Here is a 23,099-nt window from a genome sequence, read left to right on the forward strand (position 1 = left end):
CATCATTTCCTGACACAATGATGTCATCAACATAAACCACTAGAACCACCAATTTCTCTCCTTAGCGACGAACAAACACAGAATGGTTAGAGAAGCATTGAGTAAAACCAAATTGTGCGACAACAGAACTAAACTTCTCAAACCATGCACGTGGAGACTGTTTCAGCCCATAAATGGCTTTGTGCAGCCTACACACACGACCACTATTCTCCCCCAGAGCAACATAGCCCGGAGGTTGCTCCATATAGACCTCTTCAAGCAGGTCACCATAAAGAAAAGCATTCTTGATGTCTAACTGATACAACGGCCAAGCAAAATTCACAGCCAAAGAGATAATGATGCGAACAGAATTCAGTCTAGCCACAGGAGAAAAAGTCTCAAAGTAGTCAACACCGTAAGTTTGGGTATACCCTTTAGCCACCAGGCGGGCTTTAAGCCGCTCAACAGACCCATCGGAATGGTACTTAATAGTGTACACCCAACGACACCTAACAAGGTCTTTACCAGGAGGTAAATCCACCAACTCCCATGTATGTCGAGTCAATAAAGCATCCATTTCCACATCCATGGCCTGTTTCCAGGCAGGACTATGAAGAGCCTCAGTGTGAGTGCGGGGAATAGTATATGAAGACAAAGAGGTAGCAAGACCATGGTGACAAGGAGGAAGATGAGATAAAGAAACAAATTGTTCAATAGGATAGGCAACGAGAGACTTTTGAGTACATGAACGTTTACCTTTCTGAGTAGCAATAGGCAAGGCATCAGGATCCGGATCAGCTGGTGCGATAGGAGGGACAGGTAGAGTAGGATCTCCACCAGAGGTTGAGACAGGTGCAGGAAGCGATGCGGATGGGCCAGGCTGATTCGGATGGAGTTGCCCAAAGTGCCTCTTGCGTCGGTACACCTGTAGTGGAGGAGTCATAGGGACAATGGCAGGAATAGGAGGAGCCTCAGACACAGCTAATGGACCCTCAAAGAAGGTGACACCCGCACTCACAAATTGTCTGCGAGTGAGAGGGTCATAGCATCTATACCCCTTTTGGGTCCTAAAGTAACCCAAGAAGATACACTTGGTGGACCGAGGGTCCAACTTATCACCATAAAGATGGAGATTGTGAACAAAGCAAACACACCCAAAAACTCTAGGAGGCAAGTTAAAAGTCGAAACACAGGGAAATAAAATAGAGAAAGGGGATTTGTCACCAAGGACAGAAGAGGGCATGCGATTAATAAAAAAACACGAAGTAAGTACAGCATCACACCAAAAATGTTTGGGCACCTGCATATGCAACATGAGGGCCCTGGCAACTTCAAGTAAGTGCCTATTTTTCCGTTCCGCAACTCCATTCTGTTAAGGAGTATAGGAACAACTAGTCTGATGAATCATCCCAGTAGAAGCACAGTAAGAAGAGATCACATTTTGAACAAACTCTAGAGCATTATCAGACCGAAAAATTTTAATAACAACATTACATTGAGTCTTTATTTCATTGCAAAAAGTCTGAAAAACATTTAAAAAATCTGATCTATCCTTTAAAAGATACAGCCAAGTGGTCCGGGAATAATCATCCACAAAAGTGACAAAATAACGAAAACCATGTCTATTGCTAGCACGACAAGGACCCCACACATCTGAATGTACCAAGGAAAATAAAGACTCACTACGGGGCATAGAACGAGATGGAAAGGTAGCACGATGATGCTTACCCAACTCGCAGCCCTTACACTCTAATTTATTCAAACTCTTAAACTGGGGAAAAACAACCTGTAATCTAGATAAAGATAAATGTCCTAGCCTACAATGCCATCGAAACGGAGACTCTCCACCAACAGAAGTAGCCGCAGCTGATGAGCACATTTATGTGTGAAATCTTAGGGCATAAAGCATACATTTTACCACATTGGACAGAGTTACTCAGTGCTTTCTTGTGCTTTTCAGGTTTTAGGTGAATTCTTGTGAAAATGGAGGAGATGATGCTAAGGAAATGTTTTTAATCTGTTTAGAGGTGTTAATGGCTTGGATGCGTAGCCCATCGAGTCAGCTCCGCAACGGTTCAAACGGCACTTGATTCCGAGTTGAAACGAAGAAGTTATAGCCATTTCTATAACGACGCGCAAAAATGGTTTGTAGGGGTTTATTTATAATTATTGATAGTCGGCCGGGGACAAAGTGAAGCGGAAGTTCGGATTCCAAGGGCCTTAACACAATTATCAGAAATTACTTTCTTGTACACGAAAGATTCCATTTGGAGGGCTCTGGACAGTCTAACTTCAACTTGAGATATCTTGGGCTCCCGAACTCCAAATTGGACGAAATTTGGGTCTATTTTGGGTGATTTTTCACAAGGAACACAATGGTGAGGCCTATATAAGCACCCCATGCTCCACGTTTTCTGAAGGACAGAGTGGGTATTTTATTTATTCTTGAAGGAATCCTAGTCATCACCCTTACTCTCTCTCTCCTCCAACTTCTCAAGGGCACTTCTGGAATTCTACTTGGGATAGATTTATTTTGAAAGATATTCTCTCACCTATGGAAAGTTGAAAAGTCAAAGACGCTTTGATTTTATTGCTTGGAGAAGATATCTACAAAGAAAATGAAGCACTTGTTAGAATTGGAAGTTTACTTTTTTAGAAATAGAAGGTCTATGTAAACAATCTTCTCTTCTTCTTCTTTCTATTTTTTTATTTTTTCTTAGGATTCAAGGCATTGTAAAAGAGGAAGGAGAAGAGAATATTCTCTTTTCTTAGGGAATATTTCTCATACACTTCCCTCTTCTCTCTTCTCTCTTCTCCTCTCTTCCCCCTATAAATACCCCTTGCCCTTTGGGTTGTAACAAGTTAGTTTTTTAGTTCAGTTTTTAGTTAGTTTCTAGTTCAATTTTAATTCAGATTTTAGTGTAATTTTTGGCTCATTCACTTAGTGAAATTTCTTCTCTTCTTCTCCTTCGAATTTGTGATTTTTTGCTTTTCTAAGTTCTAGTTTGCTTTTATGATTTTTAGTTAATGGTTATAATAGGTTTAGTTTATGCTTTAATTTCAATTTAAGTCTTCAATTGGGTTGTAATTTCTTAATTCTACTTTAGGTTTTAAGCCTTCTAGTCTAAGTTCTTAAGTTGATGACAAGACTTGAAGATTTAGAAGAGGAGGCCATGCTAAGTTTATGCAAGTATTCAAGCTTTTCAATTACATTCATGCAAGCACATCCAGGTTTTACTATCTAAACTCTCAATCTCATTGTCCATCTCCTCTATCTCTCTCTATCTTCTTCTTCTTCCCCCTCTATTTCTTTTATTTTAATTTTATATGGTTGTGGTTTATGGATGCATTTTTATTCCCTTATTTCTTTTTATGTGGTTAGTATGTGTGGTTGCATTTTTATTCCTTTCAATTCGCTTTAGTTTGATAGGTTAGATGCTCATGTGTTAGGACGCTGATTTAATCCCTTAATTTTGTTAGATGCTTATGAGTTAGGATGCATTGATTTTCATTAGTTTAATTTACCACTTTAATTTGGTTCACTTTGCATTACTTTTAAGTTAGTTAAATAGAGTGGCGTATATCTCCTCGTGTTCGACCCGTAGCTACGATTGACCCGTACGCTTGCGGTTTTATTTTAACTCAAACAGCAGCCGAAGCAGACGGGGCAGCGCCATATAAATAATATAGACCATCTTTCTCACACCCTCCACCAATCGTCTTCCTCGTGTGAAGATCCTGAAAAACACAGTAAGAGGGAAAGAAGGTTACCGAGCAGTTTAGATTTTTAGTAAGTTGGCTAACAGACAAAAGACTTAAAGGAAATTGAGGAACATGTAGAACTGAAGAAAGGGAAATATTCGAATTGAGAGATACAGTACCATGCCCGGTAAGTCCCATGGTACTAAATCTCGTTTTGTTTCGGTGTTTCGGTCTGACCAAAATTTCCGAGATACCGAAATCTCGATCGAAATATGGTATTTTCTGTGGGTGTAAAATGCAAAAAATGTCCGAGATTTCCAAAATTTTCGAAACGAGATGACCGAAATCACCGAGATTTCCGAAACGATATGACCTAAATTTCATCGAAATTTGATCAAAATTTCCGAAATATTGCATTTTTTCATTTCGGACTTGCGTTTCGTTTTGGACAGGTCGAGATACTCGAAATATTCGATATCTCGACCGAAATTTCGCGAGTTTTAGTACTATGCCGGTAACAGGAGTGGAGGAACCATTGGCCACAATAACAGGAGGTGTGTGAGAGTTAGAAAAGATAGAACTAAAAACCGATGACTTACCAGTCATATGAGCGAAAGCCCCTGAATCAATGATCCAGGGTGTGGAAGTAGTAGAAAGGAGAGCAGCAGGAGTACCTGCATGAGCTAGGGTGGCAGTGGTGGTGGAGGCCCCAGAAGTGGAAGTGGATGATTCCAGACTCTTGATGCGACGCATGAGTTGTTGCATCTCATCACGAAGGTTGGTAGAAGAATCTCCCACGGTCGAACCAGCTTTAGAATCGCTAGGTGCAGCAAAATCAGAACCATCTTCAGAGACTGCATGATTGGCCAAGTTTTGAGCCCATTCGGGTTTCTCATGCTTGGACCAGCAAGTGTCAACAGTATGATTTGTCTTCCCACAATAAGAACATAAACGGGCTGCTTTGTCAATATGCTGTCCGCTAGAATTACGACCACCAAATCCGCGTCCTCCCCCTCAGCCACGGCCTCTAGCGCGGCCTCTAGTAGTAGTGAAAGCAGAATTTTCCTTTGGATTGGTGTCGGGCTTGGAGCTAGAAGAAGCAATGCGCTGCAATCGAGAAAAAGTGTCATTCAATGTAGGGACAGATTCCCCAGCAAGTATATGTCCTTTAACAGCCTTGAGACTAGGATTCAAACCAGCCAAAAATTTAGATACAAAGAATTCGTTTCTTTGAGACTTCAACTTCTCAATATCAGTGGTGAGGGGCTGGAACATATTTAATTCTTCGACCATTCCCTTAAAAGTACTGTAATAGTCTTGAAGATACGTGTCATACTCTTCTCTTGAGAGTATGTCTCCTTGAGATCATCCCAAACTCCCTTTGCCGTGGTGTGGAACATAACATTCGCAGCAATGTCTGGCTCCATGGAGTTCCACAACCAAATCAAAATAATAGCATTCTCCCTTTTCCAAGTACTATAATCCTTAGAGTCAGCCGCTGGAGGAGGAGAAGTAAGATAGTCAGCCTTGTCCTTGGCCATAATGTATACTCGAACAGCCCACAATAAGTAGTTGGAACCTCCCTTCAACTTTATGGATGTAATCTGAACATTCACATTGTCATTGGAGGTCTTCGAATCAGCCATAGTGTATATACGTCAAAAACCGAGGCAGAAATAATGTAAATATGCAGCAGCCAATGTCACTCAATGAAGGCAGCCAAGAACAGCAGTAATAAGTAGCAGCAGAGGATAATAAAAGGATGAATAATCTCCAGCAACCCAGAGGTAATAGACAGCAGCAGCCCCACACTGATAGAAGCAGCCAGGCAGAATCGATCTCAGAATTTCTGAGAAGAAGAAGGGATCTTCACAGCAGCAGCAGCAGCACCCCAAAACAGGGTAAGATAATTTCTAGAATCACTAAATACCATGTAGGAGAAGGCCAGAACAACCAGACATCAAGGAAGAGCTTCGAAAGAAACAAAACAATAATTGTCAGGGTTTTCTCCTGTACTCGATCTCAGCAGCCTTCAAGAAAAAAAATCGAGGAAGGATTCCAATCGATCATCAAATCATGTAGGTACCAATATGTATCACTCCATTCATTCTTCAAGGAGTGAACTTACATCGTAGAAGAGGTGGTTGTACACCACAAACCAGAAATCGATAAAGGGAAATCAAAAGAGAATCGTGGGGGTTTCTCCAATCTGATTATTCAGGCTCTGATACCATGATACAATGCCAGAAATAAGAGAACCAGATTAGAGAAGGTGGGAGAGAAGAGAGAAGAGGGAGAAAGAGGAGAAGAGAAAGAGAGCAAGCCGTAAGAGAGAAGACCTGCGTGAGAACTTAATGTTCTCTTGCAGGTTAATATGATTTATTTATATAAAACTTAACTGGACAGAATTGCCCTTACATAGTCGAAATATAAAAGACAGAAACAAAGGAATAAAGTAACTACACAAAGACCTATTTGCCCCACATAACTCACGACTTCAACAACCCCAACTCCCTGCTCAAATGCTAGTGTGAGTACAAAGAAAAAAGCCACACCAATGCCAATGGTGTTCTATTCTCCTCAAGTTTTGAGTTCAATTTGAAAGCATAGCTAAGTACTTCTGGTCCAATTTGTGCTTGTCTTGCAGTGGCCTTGTATTGGCAGCTCTTTCCTAAGATGCTTTCTGCGAATTTAGTACTGATTTAAAGTTGCAGTCAATCACGATTTCCATCATATTCATTGAAAATCCATTTCATTTCCATTCACATAGAATAGGTTTTAAAATTGGAGTCCAATCTGACTTCTATACATGTGGCAGATTCATAAATATCAGATCCTACATCAGATTCAATTGGATGCAAATTTGACGAAAATGATAAATTTATATTATCAAGATAATAACAATGAGAATGAAAATTGGATCATTAATTAGAAAATACCCAACATTTTAGGTCATGTCTTTGTTCAGGAAATTTTTTTTTTCACAAAACATAAATCAAATCCAAAGTCAAGTTTGAAATTTAATAAGCAAGAAAAGTATTTCACCCCTTTATTCAAATCCGGAGCACAACTAGCTCAAAGATAAACTTACTAATTTAATCCTCAGTCTTCCTTCTCTTGTTTGGATTGTTAATAGCGCCATTGTTATGGTCTTGGAGAAGGTTTTCTTCAACAGCTTCAGGTACCATATTCGACCCTCAAAGGAATTGCCATCATCAGAACTGGAAATTTTTTCCTCCTCTGGCTCTTCTATACATCCAATAGAACTTTGTATAAGTCTTCAAGCCTCTGATCTTCAAAATTCTCTGGTGACTCCATCTGAAGGTAGATATTATTTATCTCTTCAAGACTATTTCGATGGAAATTCACTCCTATGAAAAGTTAGCAAAGTGAATTTAATAAGCATGAAGTGATATTGACAATGAAAACAGAACTAAAATTTACAGCTTATACAGATTAAGGCCAACAAAAAACAATACAAGTAACTTTTTACCTGTTCTGAGTGAACTCCATCACATAGGGATACACAAACCCATGAAAATGTAAAATTTTACAAAATGGATACAACTTACTAATGACTAACTTCTTCCTCCAAAAAAATCCAAATGATGAAAAATATCTGATTAATTAAGTGAACAAATATCTAACATCAACATCAACATCATCATCATCATTAGACAGACAAAACTCCCCAGTAATTTTATTATTTGAATCAAAATGGTTGATTGATGGTAGTGGTATTGATCTAATTAATCTAGGGTATTAGCCAATATATAATCTATCTGTTGATTCCCTCTCCACACTCTCACTTAGAGACTGAGGGACATGGTAAGGTTCAAAGGGGGGGGGGGGTTCTCATCTTCTCGGTGTGGTTTATGACTCTTCCCAGGCATATCACCAATCATGGGAGGTCTTCATTTATTCATTTATGGGAAAAATATAAATGGTGGCAAAGCATTTTGTTCATGTTTCACTTTGCTCCCATAGAAAACTATGAATTCCTCCTTCCCCCATTGTTCAAAAAATTTCACGCCATGGTATTAGGAACCCCACATGTGACTAGAAAACCTGAATTTTTCCCAGAAATAAAAAAAATTAGGAAACCATAAAACTTTATTCAATCTGATGGAGAGAGAGAGAGAATTGCTTTGAACCATCAACATAGTACAAGTTCCTGATCAGAAATCAAATAACAAGAGCACAGGAACAACAGAATGAACTAGAAACAGTGTTTTTTTTTTAATGTACAAGACATCATTATGTAAGGAAGCATTAAAATATATCCATATTCCCACACCAATTGGGCTTCCCTAGATATATTTTCAAGCATACGATGATAAGATCTATAGTTTATAAAAAGTTACCTTTAAAGGGAAGAATTATGCAAGAAAAGATTAAGTGTATACCACGTAACCTACCAGAAGAATTTCTGTGATGAATAAGTTCCTTAAGGGGTCTAGACACTGTAATTGCCTCCAGGACCTCCCCATTTGCAAGAAAAAACTCATGTAAACTCATTTCCATGTCAGTTCCTGCAAAGTTCTCTATCTTCACTTCTTTCAAGTCCTGCTGCCAACTGAGAGGAAATCCTCCTTCATCCTCTATGGATTTATACTGGAACTGTAGAGTATAGCAAATGATGATGACAGGAAACATAAACTATAATAAGCTTCCACACTAAGTTCTCAAAGTACACAAGATGCAAATATTTTAATGACAAATTTAATATACATACCAACTTTTGAGATAAATAGGATGAAGCAACTAATCACCACAGCCAATAATTACACAAAAAAAACTAATTACCATAGACTTGTAACTCCGGTGCATAGTCTAGGGGAAACTAAGATTGGCTGGGTTGGGGAATCAATGGATTTTAATAGGCCAGGCTCGAGGTCCTGGCCTCCTGGCTGATCTTCAAATTCTAGCTCAATTTTCCCACTAGCTGGTCTGAGTTGCACCTAGTCCATACAGTTGAATCTACAAAGAAGAACCACTATACCTTCAAGAGTAAATCGGCAGAACTCTTATCTATAGATAGAGTCTCGAGATGAGGTGAAATCCAAAGTGAGCTATCAGTGAGTTCTGTGTAACTCATCTTTGAGTGCTCTTCTGCTAGTCGAGAATGATTTCTCTTCATATATTGCAAGAGGGAAAACAAAGGGTTAGAGCACAAAGCAACATGTAAAATAAATAACCTGAAACAATTTGTCTGTGATGCATTCCATACAGGTTAGTTGGTGAATAAAAGAATCGAAGGAATACCTCCACAAACCATGTAGTGAAGTTCATTGACATAGATAAACTCTTTAGGTGAGATGTCAGCAGCAAAGTATTCAGAGATTCTTTATAAATCCCTGCTACTGGTATGCTCATTTTCAGTTTCAGATGCTTGAGATCATATAGTGGAGGCTTCAATATTTCCCTCATTTTTTTCGGAATTATCAAGTTCTTCATTGTACATCATAAGAAAGAAGTAAAGAAACCAAAGGAGTTAGATTGCAAGCAACATGTGAATCATGGAGGAGAAAACAGGTAGATAAGAAAATAAGTACCTGCCAAGAGTTGGAAACCAGTGTTAGAAGCTTAACATGCCCAAACCATTTAAGAAGAGGAATCAATTCATCAAACCAAATGGTACCAACGGTTTTTGGGTATAACCAAAACTCAGCATCAAGTAAACATGAAGTGTTCATTAGACTGAACTGTAACCCATGCCCAACGTACTTGAAAGAAACAAGTTTTAGAGCATGAACATAGGCTCCGACCAGATTGCTGCAATCATACAACAACAAGCTCTTAAGTTCTCCATTATGAACCTTAAGTCCTTTGAAGTTTCCACATTGAATAAGGATCAATGTCTTAAGCATGGACCACTTGGAAGTATCAAGCACATCTTCTATCAAACTGTGGCAACCACATAAGGCCAAGCTCCTTAACTTATGGCCACAGAACTTGAGCTTCTTCAAATTTACACAAACAATCACATTTATGATCTCAAGTAAGGAGAACTTTGGAGTATCAATGTCGACCTCGACTAAGCTACTGCAACTATACAACATTAAGGTCTTCAGCTTTCGGTTATAAACCTTAAGTCTCTGGAAACCAGCGCAGGAAACCAGGTTCAAGTTCTCAAGGAGGGACTGATTGGAAATCAGCCCATGGAGGGTGCCCTCTGAAACTGAGACTCCTACAAGAGATAGATTTATGAGACCTGTAGTAATGATTTCAAAAGACAACTCCCCTTCGTGTTGTAAAGTTAAGGTTTCAAGATTCGGAGTATCGATCGCAATCTTGGAGAGTTCCGCCCTGGACTCCACAATCAAGGTCTTAAGTGCAAGGTGCTCCGAGATTTTCAGATTTAACAAACCATGACAGTGTTTGAGACTCATAAACTCAATAAGAGGGCAACTAGAGAAGAGATGCTGGATGACCAGGTCATCAACAAAAACATACTGAAGACACAGTGTCTTCAAGGATGAAAGGCCAATCTCACCAGAGGGCCTTACCTTGCAGCTTTCTAGTCGTAATGTGTGAATTGATTCTGAGGCAAAGACAGTGTCAGGCAGACTGTAATAGGCCTTGCTTTTACGGATTATGCCGGCATACATGAATTGGAGATCAAGCTCATTCACCTTCCTCTCTATAGCAAGGCTTATCCACCTATCCACGCAAGAAATGAATAGGTCCTTGATTTGGGAATTCGCAATCACAGGCCATAGACACAACCTGATTTTTTGTAAACTAAAGAAATATAGCCGATGATGAAGCGATTCATTAACAGAGTTGATGAATCTTTCTCTTCTTGATTCAGATCCTTCATGCAAATCACGTAAGGGGGAGGTCTCGTCGAAATCCCAGATGGGGAAAGAATGCCATAAGCTCCTCCATTTTTTGGACAAGATGCTCATTCGAGTTGCGTCTTTTGTTTCTAATAAAGCGATGATATGGTGAATAATGTCTTCCGGAAGCTCGCTGATCCGATCCTCCATGGTGTTAAATCTTCCTTCTTTGTTGGCTCTGAACATGATGCCAAGAACTGCTATGGAGGAAATTCTGAAAGAACTATTACAGCCGGATGCTGCAAAATGCTTGCTGGGAAGACAAGAAAAACCTCTCTCTCATTAACCTTCAACGACACTCCATATGTGCTTCAGAGAGAATAAGTAAAACAAGATTGTCATCAGTTCATGTAAAGACCGTGATTTAACCCTTAGGATTGGTTCTAGATGGGATTCATCACCCCAAAACTGGGTAGGTATAGAGTCATTGGGTTTCCGAAAAGAAAAAACCGCCCCTTGCATGACTGCATGAGTCTCTTTGAATTAAAATTCACCAACCTGCCATTCCGGGCCAATGGAGACAACTGTCAATTTCCCCCCTTATGTTCACGTATCAAAATCAGATACTAGCCGAAAAAGAACTGTAACAATAAAAAGAGTCAATCGGATTCCAAAAAAAACCGCCCCTTGCATAACTACGAGTCTCTTTGAATCAAAATCCGCCAACCTGCCATTCTGGACCAATGGAGACAACTGTCAATGCGCCCGAAACCTCTGTGTCTTTTGAGCCACCTTATGTTCATGTACCAAAATCAGATACTAGTCGAAAAAGAGCTGTAACAATGAATGCGGTATTAATTTCTTTCAAGCTTCAAACCAAGTAAAAGAATGCTGCCGAGAGTGTCCTAGGTTACGCACGACCAGGATCTTATTTGTACATGGACGAGTCTTGCTTAAAATTGGATACTTGATGTGTGCAGGGACGCTCCTATAAGGGGCATCTTGCTAGCATTTTTCTAACCCAGATTTCTCCCCATTATACCTTTCTCAAATGGGTAAACAGTGACACAAGGACGCCCGTTGAAAGTGCATTTATTACCTTGTTTTTTTTAAATCTTTTTCCCCTTTTGATTATGAATTTTGTTTAGGTGGACATTTTTTGCAAGAGACTAGATACAAGCTATTCAATATATTATGGATAAGTGCAAATGTACAACGATGATTTGGTTGCATGTCTCAGGAACTCTGGTTCACTTCAAATTCAGATTGTGTCCAACTCTCTCCAGTAGCCACTAGCAGAATTCTCTGCCATTGAGGCACAAAACAAACCCCAAACAGAGGCACAGATTTCAACTGCATAAAGCAAAACCACAGAATCTAAATTACTTGAAAAAAATTTTACAGTAATAGATAGAAAAAGGTTCCATAAATATACAATATCTCCAAATTTTAAAAGGAAGATGATAATGATAACAAAGAAGAATTTGTCAAACTACTATTTTGTGTTTGTCCTCTTGAGAAAACTGGCGATGACTGTATTGGCATGTTGAGGTAAGAGAAAAGGACTTGTAACAAAGACAGCCACTGATGAAAACACTTATAATTCAGGACCATGAGCATAAGTTAACTTTCTCCTTACAGAAAGTGAAAATTTTATTAGAAGAAAACTAATTCACAATCGCAAAAAGAAAGAATACCAAGATCAATAGTGAAGTCACTAGTCGCTAGACAACGACACAACAACAATGGTGAACTAAAACAAATTTCTGCACCTCCATCTCTGCACCCCCCCCCCCCCACCCCGGTGGGAAAAAAAGAGTGGAACTTGAAATCAATCAGTTACCATTCTCAGGTTCTCAGCTCCAAATTAACTCGCTTAATAAGAAGGTACCCTCCTGAGGCCAAGGAAATCTTACTGGTTCAATAAACGACAAGTTGAGAGTTAGAAGCATCCAGCTGAGAGCCTCAGCTTCATTCATATCATGAAAAGTAGCATGAATAATGGGCACACCCAGCAACTATAGCTATAATTGGTTGACCTCAACAATCACAAAGAATACAACAATAACAAGGTCCTACTAGGATAACAGGACCAAGCACAAAAATAAGATAAGAAATCATAAGATATGCCTAACTGCAAATGCATCTCTATGAATCTAATTAATATATAATCTCCTTGTTTGTGGTATGTCAATCACTTCCCTCCAAGATGTTGAGCTACCTTCTGGATGTCAAGGCATAACAACAACATCATAGCCTTATCGCAACTTAATGGAGTCGGCTACATGGATCCTAGAAGAGAAAGCAAAATAATAATAAAGAAGTAAAAGGGGGGGGGGGGGCATACAACATTGACACAAAACTCTAGGGCATCGACCCTTCTTAGCTATGTACCGCTTCTTAACTCCCCAACAATCCACTCCTCGAAATGGAGTGTAATACAACAACAGCATCACATCATCATGGTCCAACTAAACCGGGTCGACCACATGGATCTTTGCTCTCCAATCAGCTCTATTTGAGGTCATACCAAGGTCAAGGCCTAAGCTAAGCATGACTTTCTTCACCACTTCTCCTATGGTTATCTAAGGTCGGCCCCTGATTCTTTTAGTTCCCTCAATCAGGATCAGGTCACTCCTCCGAATTGAGGCATCTGAAGGCATCTGTTGGACATGGCCATACCACCTCAAACAACTCTCTTTTTTTTTGGATGAATTAAAAATATATTACGAAGAAAGAGGGGAGAATGTACAAGCCCGAGGGCCAAAAAGCCTAGCTAGGGCTCAAAATGGAGGTAGGGAGGCCCCAGGAGACAACAATGAGCCTGTTCCTTGGGGTATCTCGGGTACTACCAGGGGGAAGGGAGCACGCTTTACATGAAACATCGAATAAGATGGCCTTCCAAATCTGGTCGAAAGAGTGGGATTTGGAAGTCCATCTTCTAAGGTTGCGTTCCATCCAAATGTGGGAAATAGTAGCACAAAAGGCAAGCTTGCCGACAATGTCACAAATCGAGTTCCTTCCAAAAGTCATATCGATCCAAACCCATTCCCTAGAAAGGGGAAGAGGTCTTCTTCGGGCCGGCCAGCAATGACGGAGCACCTGATTCTAGATGGTGGTAGCAAAAGGGCAGCTGAAAAACAAGTGGTCTGTATCTTCATGCCCATTCCAACAGAGACAGCAGCTGGGGGGAACTTGCAAGTGGCGGTGGATGAGAAAGGCTTGGGTGGGGAGGCAGTTTGCCATGGCATGCCAAGTGGTGAAACTCTGTCTAGGGATGTGCCCTTTGAACCAAACCACTTTATGCCAAGGACAGGGCGTCCCTCTATGTCTCACCAAGTCCCAAGCAGAGTGGGAACTGAAGATGCCGGAAGGGGAGGGGAGCCATATGATGGAGTCACCTCTACCTCTGTGACCAGGGGGGATAGGGGGGAGGGAGCTCCACAGATCAACAAGGGGGGGGTGTGGAAGGGGGGGGAGTCCAAGTGCCTCTAGTGATGATGGCAGCTACTGGAGCAAGTCTGTCCAAGCCAGAAGCATATATGACACGGGGACTGATAATGGAGGCAAGGACACCTGAAGGGTGCCAGTGATCAAGCCAAAGGTAAGTCTGCAGCCCATCAACAATCCTGCAAGAAATAGCGCCCCTGGTAATATGCCTCACCTGAAGGTTACTGCGCCAGATCCAGGAGGAGTTAGGGCCAGGGCTAACGGTCCAAATAGAGTCTCTGCGGAGAGGCCCAGCATACACCCAAGAAGTCCTGATGCTGGGCCTCTCCCTTAGTTTATCTTAGTTTATCATGTATCGGATCTACTCCCAACCCAGCTCTAATATGGTCATTCCTCACTTTATCCTTCCTAGTTTTCCCACACATCCATCTCAACATCTTCATCTCTACAACACCAAGTTTATTTATATGGCACTTCTTCACAGCCCAACATTCTGCCCCATACATCATAGCTGGTCTAATGACAGTCCTATAAAACTTTCCTTTAAGCTTTAAAGGGATACGCCAGCTGGTTTGGACGTCAAGGCATAGAGGAAATAATATGTTAGCCAGCTTATACACGTAGAGGAAGATCCTTCTATTACACAGACCATAACCAGAAAGCGGTAGAGCCTTCATGATGCCTATTAGATCGGATTTCATAGAGTTATCGACTATCAGTTCCACTTTGGCGGCGGCAGATTGTCTATAAATCCTGACAATTGGAGAATACGGCCACCATCTGAATAGTATGAGAATGCATATAAGGAGGCATATATTCCCCACAATGCACCAGATGAATACACAGTGGGATCTCCGCAGAAAACCACTTCCAACCAGACTATGCTGCTTCAAATGGCTTTTCTAACACCATCCATGCTGTAGCAGAATCAAAGCAACAGTAACCAGAACCTGTGCAGCACAATGAAGAGAAGAGTAAACCGAAGAGAGACCAAAAAGCTGGTCAATTAGAATAGGTATCTCCCTAATTGACAGCTCGTTATATATATATATATATATATATATATATATATATATATATATATATATATATATATATATTGTGGAAAATATGAGTAATGGCTTGTGATTAATTGATCACAGCCCCTCTTTATTTATAATAGATGAGAGAACATTCTAGAATAGGTAGTAGGTACAAGGATGATAATAACCCTAGGACGTAAATACCCTTGAACCCATTTTACAATACTCCCCCTCAAGTTGGTTCATAAATATCAAGCATGCCCAACTTGCTAACAATAGACATAAAACTCTTGCTATTAATGCTCTTAGTGAGAATGTCGGCTAGCTGATATCCTGACCGAACAAAAGGAATGCAGATCAATCCTTGCTCCAGCTTCTCCTTGATAAAATGATGATCGATCTCAACATGCTTGGTACAATCGTGTTGTACTAGGTTATGAGCAATACTTATTGCTGAATTGCTATCATAGTAAAGGCGCATGGGAAGCGTAACAGGAACACACAAATCATGAAGAAGACCTTGCAGCCAAAGTAGCTCACAAATACCATGGGCCATAGCCAAGAGCATTCAAGACGAGGTCCCGTGGTACATGCTCTTCGCAGATGATATCATTTTGGTGGATGAGACAAAAGCAAGGACGCTAAGTTAAGAGTTTTGGAGATCAACCTTGGAATCAAGAGGCTTTAAGATTAGTAGAACGAAGACGGAGTATATGATGTGCAATTTTAGTCATACTATGACGGATATTGATATGGTGCGAATTGAGGAAAGAGAGATCCCGCAGAGTGACCATTTTAGATATCTAGGGTCAATCATAAGTAAAGAAAGAGACAGAGGATGATGCCTCACAGAGAATTAAAATTGGACAGATGAAGTGGAGAGGTACGTCCGGAGTGTTGTGTGACCGTTGTATTCCATTAAAGCTTAAAGGAAAGTTCTATAGGGCTGTTGTATGATCGGCTATGATGTATGGGGTAGAATGTTGGGCAGTTAAGAAGTGTCATATTGATAAGCTAAGTGTAACAGAGATGAGGATGTTAAGATGGATGTGTGGAAAAACAAGGAAGGATAAAGTACGGAATGAACATATTAGACCAGGACTTGGGAGTCGCCCCAATCAATGACAAGCTCCGAGAGAGTCGTTTAAGGTGGTATGGTCATATTTTTTTATTTTTTTTTTATGAATAAAATATATTAAATGAAGCAAAGAGAACCAAACTCCTAAAAAGGAGAAAGAACAAGGAGAAACCTCCACAACAGAACAATTGACAAACCTACAACTAAATCAAGCTAAGGGAAAACCACCCAAAGAGAACAAAAACAGACCCAACCAATCAGGAGATTTTAAAGTTGACCTTCTTCCCATTAGGATTATAAGAAGGAATGAGTGGGCCTACCCATCTCCTGCTAAAAACACTGCTATCTGCTCTTGGATCTCCCCGAGTATTGATGACTAAGTTAGGCCTTAGATCCCCCACAGGAGAATCGTTGCCCGAAACTGCATCCTCAGAACCTACACCACATTCATCGAGTAAATTGCTCCGACCCAGACTAACAACTTCTTCTTCACCTTCTTCTTCACCTTCTTCTTCTTCGTCTACGACTTTGACCTTAGCGGGGAGGGGAGAGAGGAAGAGACGGATAGATTACCGCTATCTGCAAGCACCTCTTCAACCACGGTAGACCCTAACTCCACCACCAAATTGATGCCCTTAGCGGAACCACATCCACAGAAGATGCTAATTGATTAGATGAATAGGGGATCTCACCCTCATAATAGTCCACTTCTAAGGAAGCCAGCACAGAGAAAGGACTGGCATGAGTTTTGCTACCCATGTGACGAGAGCCATATACTGTACGGGACTCAATGAAGTTTGAATTAAAGTGACTGTTGGTCGCTACACCCTGATCCATATCAAGACCCGTTTCAAACATGCCAAATGAGTTTCTACTTGAGATGTAACTGCGACTTGCAGGTTGGGTAGAGCCTCGTTGCAGGTTAATCGAGCACCTAGAAAAGGGAAGTTAACAGACCTTGAGAGACTGCAACAGGAGAGACATCGAAAGGGGAAACCTCGCAAGAAACACCCATCACAGAGGTGTCAAGGTCTCTGGCGTAGGGGAGGGAAGGTCAACAGCAGGTGTAACCCCAAGACTAAGGCCTTGTATCCCTTCTGGCACCGGCGCGGGAAAAAACATGTCGCCTGGGGTTTGTCACGAGCATCAAAGGGGAGGGGAAAGGCAGATGATGCCTTCCTTCTGACCTGCCTTGAGACTCGACTGTGAACAAGAGTCTCTACAATGTTCTTACCACATTGGCTAGGAATGTGACGAAAGGAGCAGCAGGTTGCGCACCTCGGTGGCACCCACTCGTAAAAGATTTCTTGGTCAAAACTTACTCCTCCCTCTGGGCAAATGGTGACTGACGGAGGGAGCTCCGACGTGGCTTTTATCTCCACACAGATACAAGCAAAAGAAAGGTGGGCTTTCGAGAGAGTGATACAATCAGAATACAAGGGAATGCCTAGAGCGCTGCCAATCAAACTCAGGCCTGAAGGGGTCCAGAGGTGAACGGGAGGGCTGGGAAGCGCAACCAAATTGGGATCAATTTCACTTCCTCTTCTTCAAAGGCAGATCCGTGTTCCACGGTCTGACAATCAAGGATCTTCTTACCAAGGTCCATGGCCCCTCCTCCAAGACTTTCAACTTGTCTTGTTCACTGCCAAACTGAAAGATAAGATACCCAGTATCTAGAGCTTTGATATCTTGTGCCATAATAATCTCCACAGCTTTGGAAGAGATGATCGGATGTACTCGAAAGGAGGCCTTTGACCAACAAAAAATCCTACCACCGTCTTGTTCCACAGGTGGAGCTCCTAATTCACGATGCTAGCTGGGCATTAGACGATGGGTTTCCCTTCCACAATTGCCGCCGAAGAGAAATGGAGTTCGAAGCCTTTCAGAGAATGCGCTGCAGAACCGAATAGCGACGACCATGAATGAGTAGCACCATTAAGAGGTGTCGGCGCCATTGCCTCTCCCTTCTCCCCTAGCGAATAAGCACCCTCATCTGGAGCACGCCCAGAAAGACTCTTCTCACCCGAAACCCCAGCTCCTATGAGGCCTCCTGTTTCCTCTTCCCCTACGATAAGAGTAACCAGCCGCGCTTGGCCACCTCCCTTGACTGAGAGGAACCACCATGGAGAATATTATAAAGATATTATAGTCATATTCAATAAAGGCCTAAGGACGCCCTAGTAAGGAGGAGTGATATGATTCCGATTGAAGGAGCTAAAAGAGCTAGGGGAAGGCCTAAAATGACCATTGGAGAAGTTGAGAGGAAGGACATGCATAGGCTGGGATTTGCAGCAATTGGACGTAAAAAATGTCATTGTCCATGGAGAGCTGGAAGAGGAAGTTTATATGGAGATTCCTCTAGGTTTTTCTTGTGACAAGACTCATGGGAAGGTTTACAGGCTGAAGCAGGCATTATATGAGCTAAAGCAATCTCCTCGGGTTTGGTTCGGCAGGTTCCATAAAGCAATGATCTCTGTAAGATACAAAGAGAGTAATTGTCACACCCCGCCCCACTTATACCGGGCATGGTATGACCGGATGCCAACTAACATCCCGACAGCCACCAGGATCGCAATTCGCAAGTACAGTACTCCAATTTACAATCCATCATAATACATTAATCAATGCAGCGGAAGAGAAAACAAAGATTGAATATATGCAGTTATATACAGAATTCCTGAGAAATAAACATATCATATTCATATATAAACCTGTGTTACAACCTTACATTCCCCCAAAAACAAGTTTAACTATACCAAAAGTAAAGTATACACAACAAAAGAAGAATAGGCCAGATCACAGGAACGCATACTGGTCGCACACGCATGACGGATCATGCATCTCAGGCTCCTGCACCGCATAGTCACTATCGGTGATGAAGTCTAGAGCAGCATCACCCACCAACTCTGGGTCGTCACAACTGGCAAAACCATTTGTAAAGGAGGAATTCACGGGGATGAGCTCCACTAAGCCCAATGAGGGAGAAAACATGCAAGCAGTTACAAATAGTCCATGCATCATGTCTCTATTCTAATAATGCTGCTAACAACCAATCTAGGTCTTATGAGGTTAAATGCTACTGTAACAGGTATGGTATTCCTAGTTCCGGAATCGTGCATTGGACCCTAACAATACCACCCTATTACGGTGGAAGCCTATCAGTACCGGAATCGTCCATCGGTCCCCAGCAAATCCCCGAAACTAACCCTACTATACCTCCCATTCCAGAATTCCCATCGGACCTAGGGGAACAGTGAATGGCATTCCGGAATTCCCATCGGACCTACCACGAGTTATCCAACACCTCACCCCTATTGGCAAGGGTCGTAGCACGGGGTTTATGAAATCCTAGCCATATGCACCTTCTACCATGAATGTCATGAAAGTTCCACATAATATAAATTATCCAAATCCATACCACGACCATCTCTTCATCTCAAGTTCAGCAACTCAACTCAACTCATAACCTCAATGTAACAAGCAATTTATATATACAATAATTTATGGATACAACCTATCATCATGCATACATCTATATGCAAAGACCTAGGTATATATATATATAAAATTCTGTCATGATGAATGTAAGGAAATGCAGCAGACATCATGTAAAAGAAGTTTAGAAACACCCCAAAATAAAGTCAAATCCCCACTCACCTTGAGTTGGATGTTTTGTCCAATGCTAGAAGTAGGTCCAACTCTTGATAAGCCTCACCAATTGGATGTTTCTACCCTAATTTAATAGTACATATCATTAGTTAGGTTATAAGGTAAACCAGAATTGGCTTAGAGGAGTTAGAGGGAACCTCAATTGGGTTGAATCAACCCAATTGCATGTTGAGTTTGAAGGGTTTAACATCAAATTGCCTAATTTCTAAGTCTTGATTCAGTTGAGTTATAAAACTCAACTGAAACCTTAGGGAAGAAGAAGGAATTGGAAGATCAGAGGGGTTTTGCAGCCTACTTGAAGTGTTCAGCAGAGGGAGGTAGCAGAAATCCCAGCCAGCCAGCTTTTCTCCAGACCTTCTCTCTCTTCTCTTCCTTTTCTCCAGAGCAAAACCAGAATTCTAAAGGAGTTAGAATGGATTTTCTAAGGCAGGTTTTGCTTTTATGGGTAAGACCACTAAGGTCTGTTTGGTTTGGTCATAATAGAATCAGTTTGGGCCTTAAGGTGCAATTTTGCTTTAAAAGGTCATTTTTGCCCAAGTGGAACTTACTGCCGAGCCCCGGGAAGGTATTCCACAATGTAAGCGGGAACCCTATCGTAATGGCATATCGGCAGCTCCACGTAGCCCGTAGCCAGGGTATGCAGGTCCCACAAGGAGGAAATCGCATTTCAGCCGATACAACCATCCCGTGACCCTACAAGATGGTGGTTTCATGTAAAAATACTAAAGGGTTCCTTACTGTCCAGCACCCGAGATCTACAGGTTTTGCATATGTTCCACCCAGCATTCCTCGCATGCAAAACTTATATTTGAGGTCCCGTCCGGTCTCTCAGACCCTATGATAGCTACATCAGCCGATTCTTCGGGATCTGCCATTGGTGAACCGGGGGATTGGTCCAAATCCTCAACAGTTAAGGTCCACAACATCGAAGCATATGCAGATGTTGAACCTGGACTTGGAATTACACAAGTTCAGTTAGACTCGATTTAGAGGTGGTTTTTACAATAATGCTGATCACACCTTGTTCGTCAAGCAAAATGGAGATAAGATCACTCTTCTTATAGTCTATGTTGATGACATAGTTGTGACTGGTAATGATGTAGATAACGTTTCTCACATGAAGACTTTCTTGGGACGAGAATTTGAAATAAAAGATCTAGGACAATTAAGGTACTTCCTTGGGATTGAAGTTGCCCATTTTCCCAAAGATATTTTTCTCTCCCAAAGAAAGTATGTTCTAGACCTACTCTCAAAGACTGGTTTGTTAGGATGTCATCCTTGTAACACTCATTTGGAAACTATTACTCGTCTACAAGAGAAGGATGGTGATCCGGTTGATGGGAAAATTGATTTATCCCTCCCACACCAGACCAAACATTGCATTTGTAGTAAGTTTGGTCAGTCAATTCATGCATGATCCCTACTCTACTCATATGGCTGTTGTTCTTCGTATTCTCCATTACTTGAAGTCAGCTCCAGGAAAAGGGATTCTCCTATCTCCGCATGATCATCTTCGTATAGCGGCAGCAGCAGTGGAAGACTTTAGCACACGTAGGAATGCTTGTAAATTCCTCCTTTGGCTGCTGCCCAGCCTCCTACCACTGCTGCCTAGCCTCTTACCGCTGCTGTCCAGCCTCCTTTGGCTATTGTCCCTTCATCTGTAGGGACTCCTTTACGGGGGAGTACGTAGGAAATAATGGTAGTAATGATCATTGTCGGGGAGTTGACTCGATCCGAGAGAACCATCGTGAATTTGAAGAAAATTGACAACTCTAATATCATCACCTACAGAGACACTCCAACGAGAGCAAGCATCAATCCATCGTGGCACCAATACCTATCCAATTGCCAACCCAGGAGTCAGATCCTCCTCCTCCTTGTGGTGAGACCTCTCCTTCCGATCTACCTATTGCTCATCGAAAAGGTACTAGGACTTGGACCCTGCATCCCATTTCTCGCTTTGTTTCTTATAGTTCTCTTTCTCCATCTTTTCGTGCATTTGTGTCCTCTCTTTCTTCTGTTCCTATTCCTAAAAACTGGCAGGAAGCAAATACAAATGGAAAGTGGAAGGCAGCTATGTTGGAAGAAATGAGAGCTTTAGAAAAAAACAACACTTGGGATCTTGTAACCCTCCCTCCAGGAAAAAAACCAGTGGGATGTAAGTGGGTGTTTGTGGTCAAACAAAAGATTGATGGGTCTGTGGATCGGTATAAGGCACGTTTGGTTGCAAAGGGCTTCACCCAAACATATGGGATTGACTATCAGGAACTTTTGCCCCTGTTGCAAAATTGAATACAGTTCGGGTTTTACTATTGTGTGCAGTTAATCTTGGATGGGATCTCCAACAGTTGGATGTGAAAAATGCCTTCCTAAATGGGGAACTTTGTGAGGAGGTATACATGGATATTCCACCAGGTTTTTCTTCTGACAATAATGAAGGCAAGGTGTACAAATTGAAGCGAGCATTGTATGGGCTGAAGCAGTCACCTCGAGCATGGTTTGGTCGGTTCCACAAGGTAATGACATCTGTTGGCTACAAGCAAAGTAATGCTAATCATACTCTCTTTATAAAGAGGGCTGGAGAGAAGCTCACTGTTCTTATAGTGTATGTGGATGACATTGTGGTTACAGGCAATGATGGGGATGAGATCAGCCGGTTGAAGAGGTTTCTTGGGCAGGAATTCGAGATTAAAGATCTAGGGCCGCTACGGTATTTTCTTGGGATTGAGGTTACCAGATCTTCTAAAGGCATCTTTTTCTCCCAAAGGAAGTATGTCCTAGACTTGTTGGCTGAAACAGGTCTGTTAGGATGTCACCCTTCAGATACTCCTATGGAGGCTACTGTTCGTCTCAAAGAAAAGGAGGGTGAACCTGTTGATAAAGGCCGGTACCAACACCTAGTAGGAAAGCTGATTTATCTCTCACACACTCGTCCAGATATTGCTGTTGCTGTGAGTACTGAGTCATTTCATGCATGATCCCTATTCTTCTCACATGGAGGCTGTTCTTCGGATTCTCCACTACTTGAAGTCAGCTCCTGGAAAAGGCATTCTTCTGTCTCCTAATGGTAACCTACGGGTAGAGGCGTATACCGATGCTGACTGGGCTGGTTCTGCAGATCGGAAGTCTATCTCTAGGTACTGTTCTTTTGTAGTTAGCAATTTGGTCACTTGGCGTAGCAAGATGCAGAATGTGGTGGCTCGTTCTAGTGTTGAAGCCGAGTTTCGGGCTATGGCAAAAGGCATTTGTGAGTTACTTTGGTTGAAAGGCTTGCTACAAGATCTTGGTGTTCCTGTTCATCTTCCCATGATGTTGTACTGTGATAACAAAGCTGCAATCAGTATTGCACACAACCCGGTACAGCATGATCGCACTAAACATGTTGAAGTGGACAGACATTTCATCAAGGAAAAGCTG

The 23,099-nt window shown here is 41.6% G+C and overlaps 1 protein-coding gene across 1 annotated transcript; it reads right to left on the bottom strand.

The window, feature by feature from the left end:
* Positions 1–6,930: 6,930 nt before the first annotated feature.
* On the bottom strand, positions 6,931–10,808 carry LOC122638630 (putative F-box/FBD/LRR-repeat protein At3g59240). The gene is made up of 5 exons (XM_043831487.1): positions 9,237–10,808; positions 8,947–9,132; positions 8,684–8,815; positions 8,088–8,301; positions 6,931–7,052 (listed from the first exon to the last, which is right to left on the bottom strand). The coding sequence occupies exons 1-5, from the start codon at positions 10,707–10,709 to the stop codon at positions 6,931–6,933; spliced, it is 2,127 nt and encodes a 708-aa protein (XP_043687422.1). The 5' UTR covers positions 10,710–10,808.
* Positions 10,809–23,099: the final 12,291 nt, after the last annotated feature.

Source organism: Telopea speciosissima, chromosome 9 (genome assembly GCF_018873765.1).
Source record: "Telopea speciosissima isolate NSW1024214 ecotype Mountain lineage chromosome 9, Tspe_v1, whole genome shotgun sequence".
NCBI classification, from domain to species: domain Eukaryota; kingdom Viridiplantae; phylum Streptophyta; class Magnoliopsida; order Proteales; family Proteaceae; genus Telopea; species Telopea speciosissima.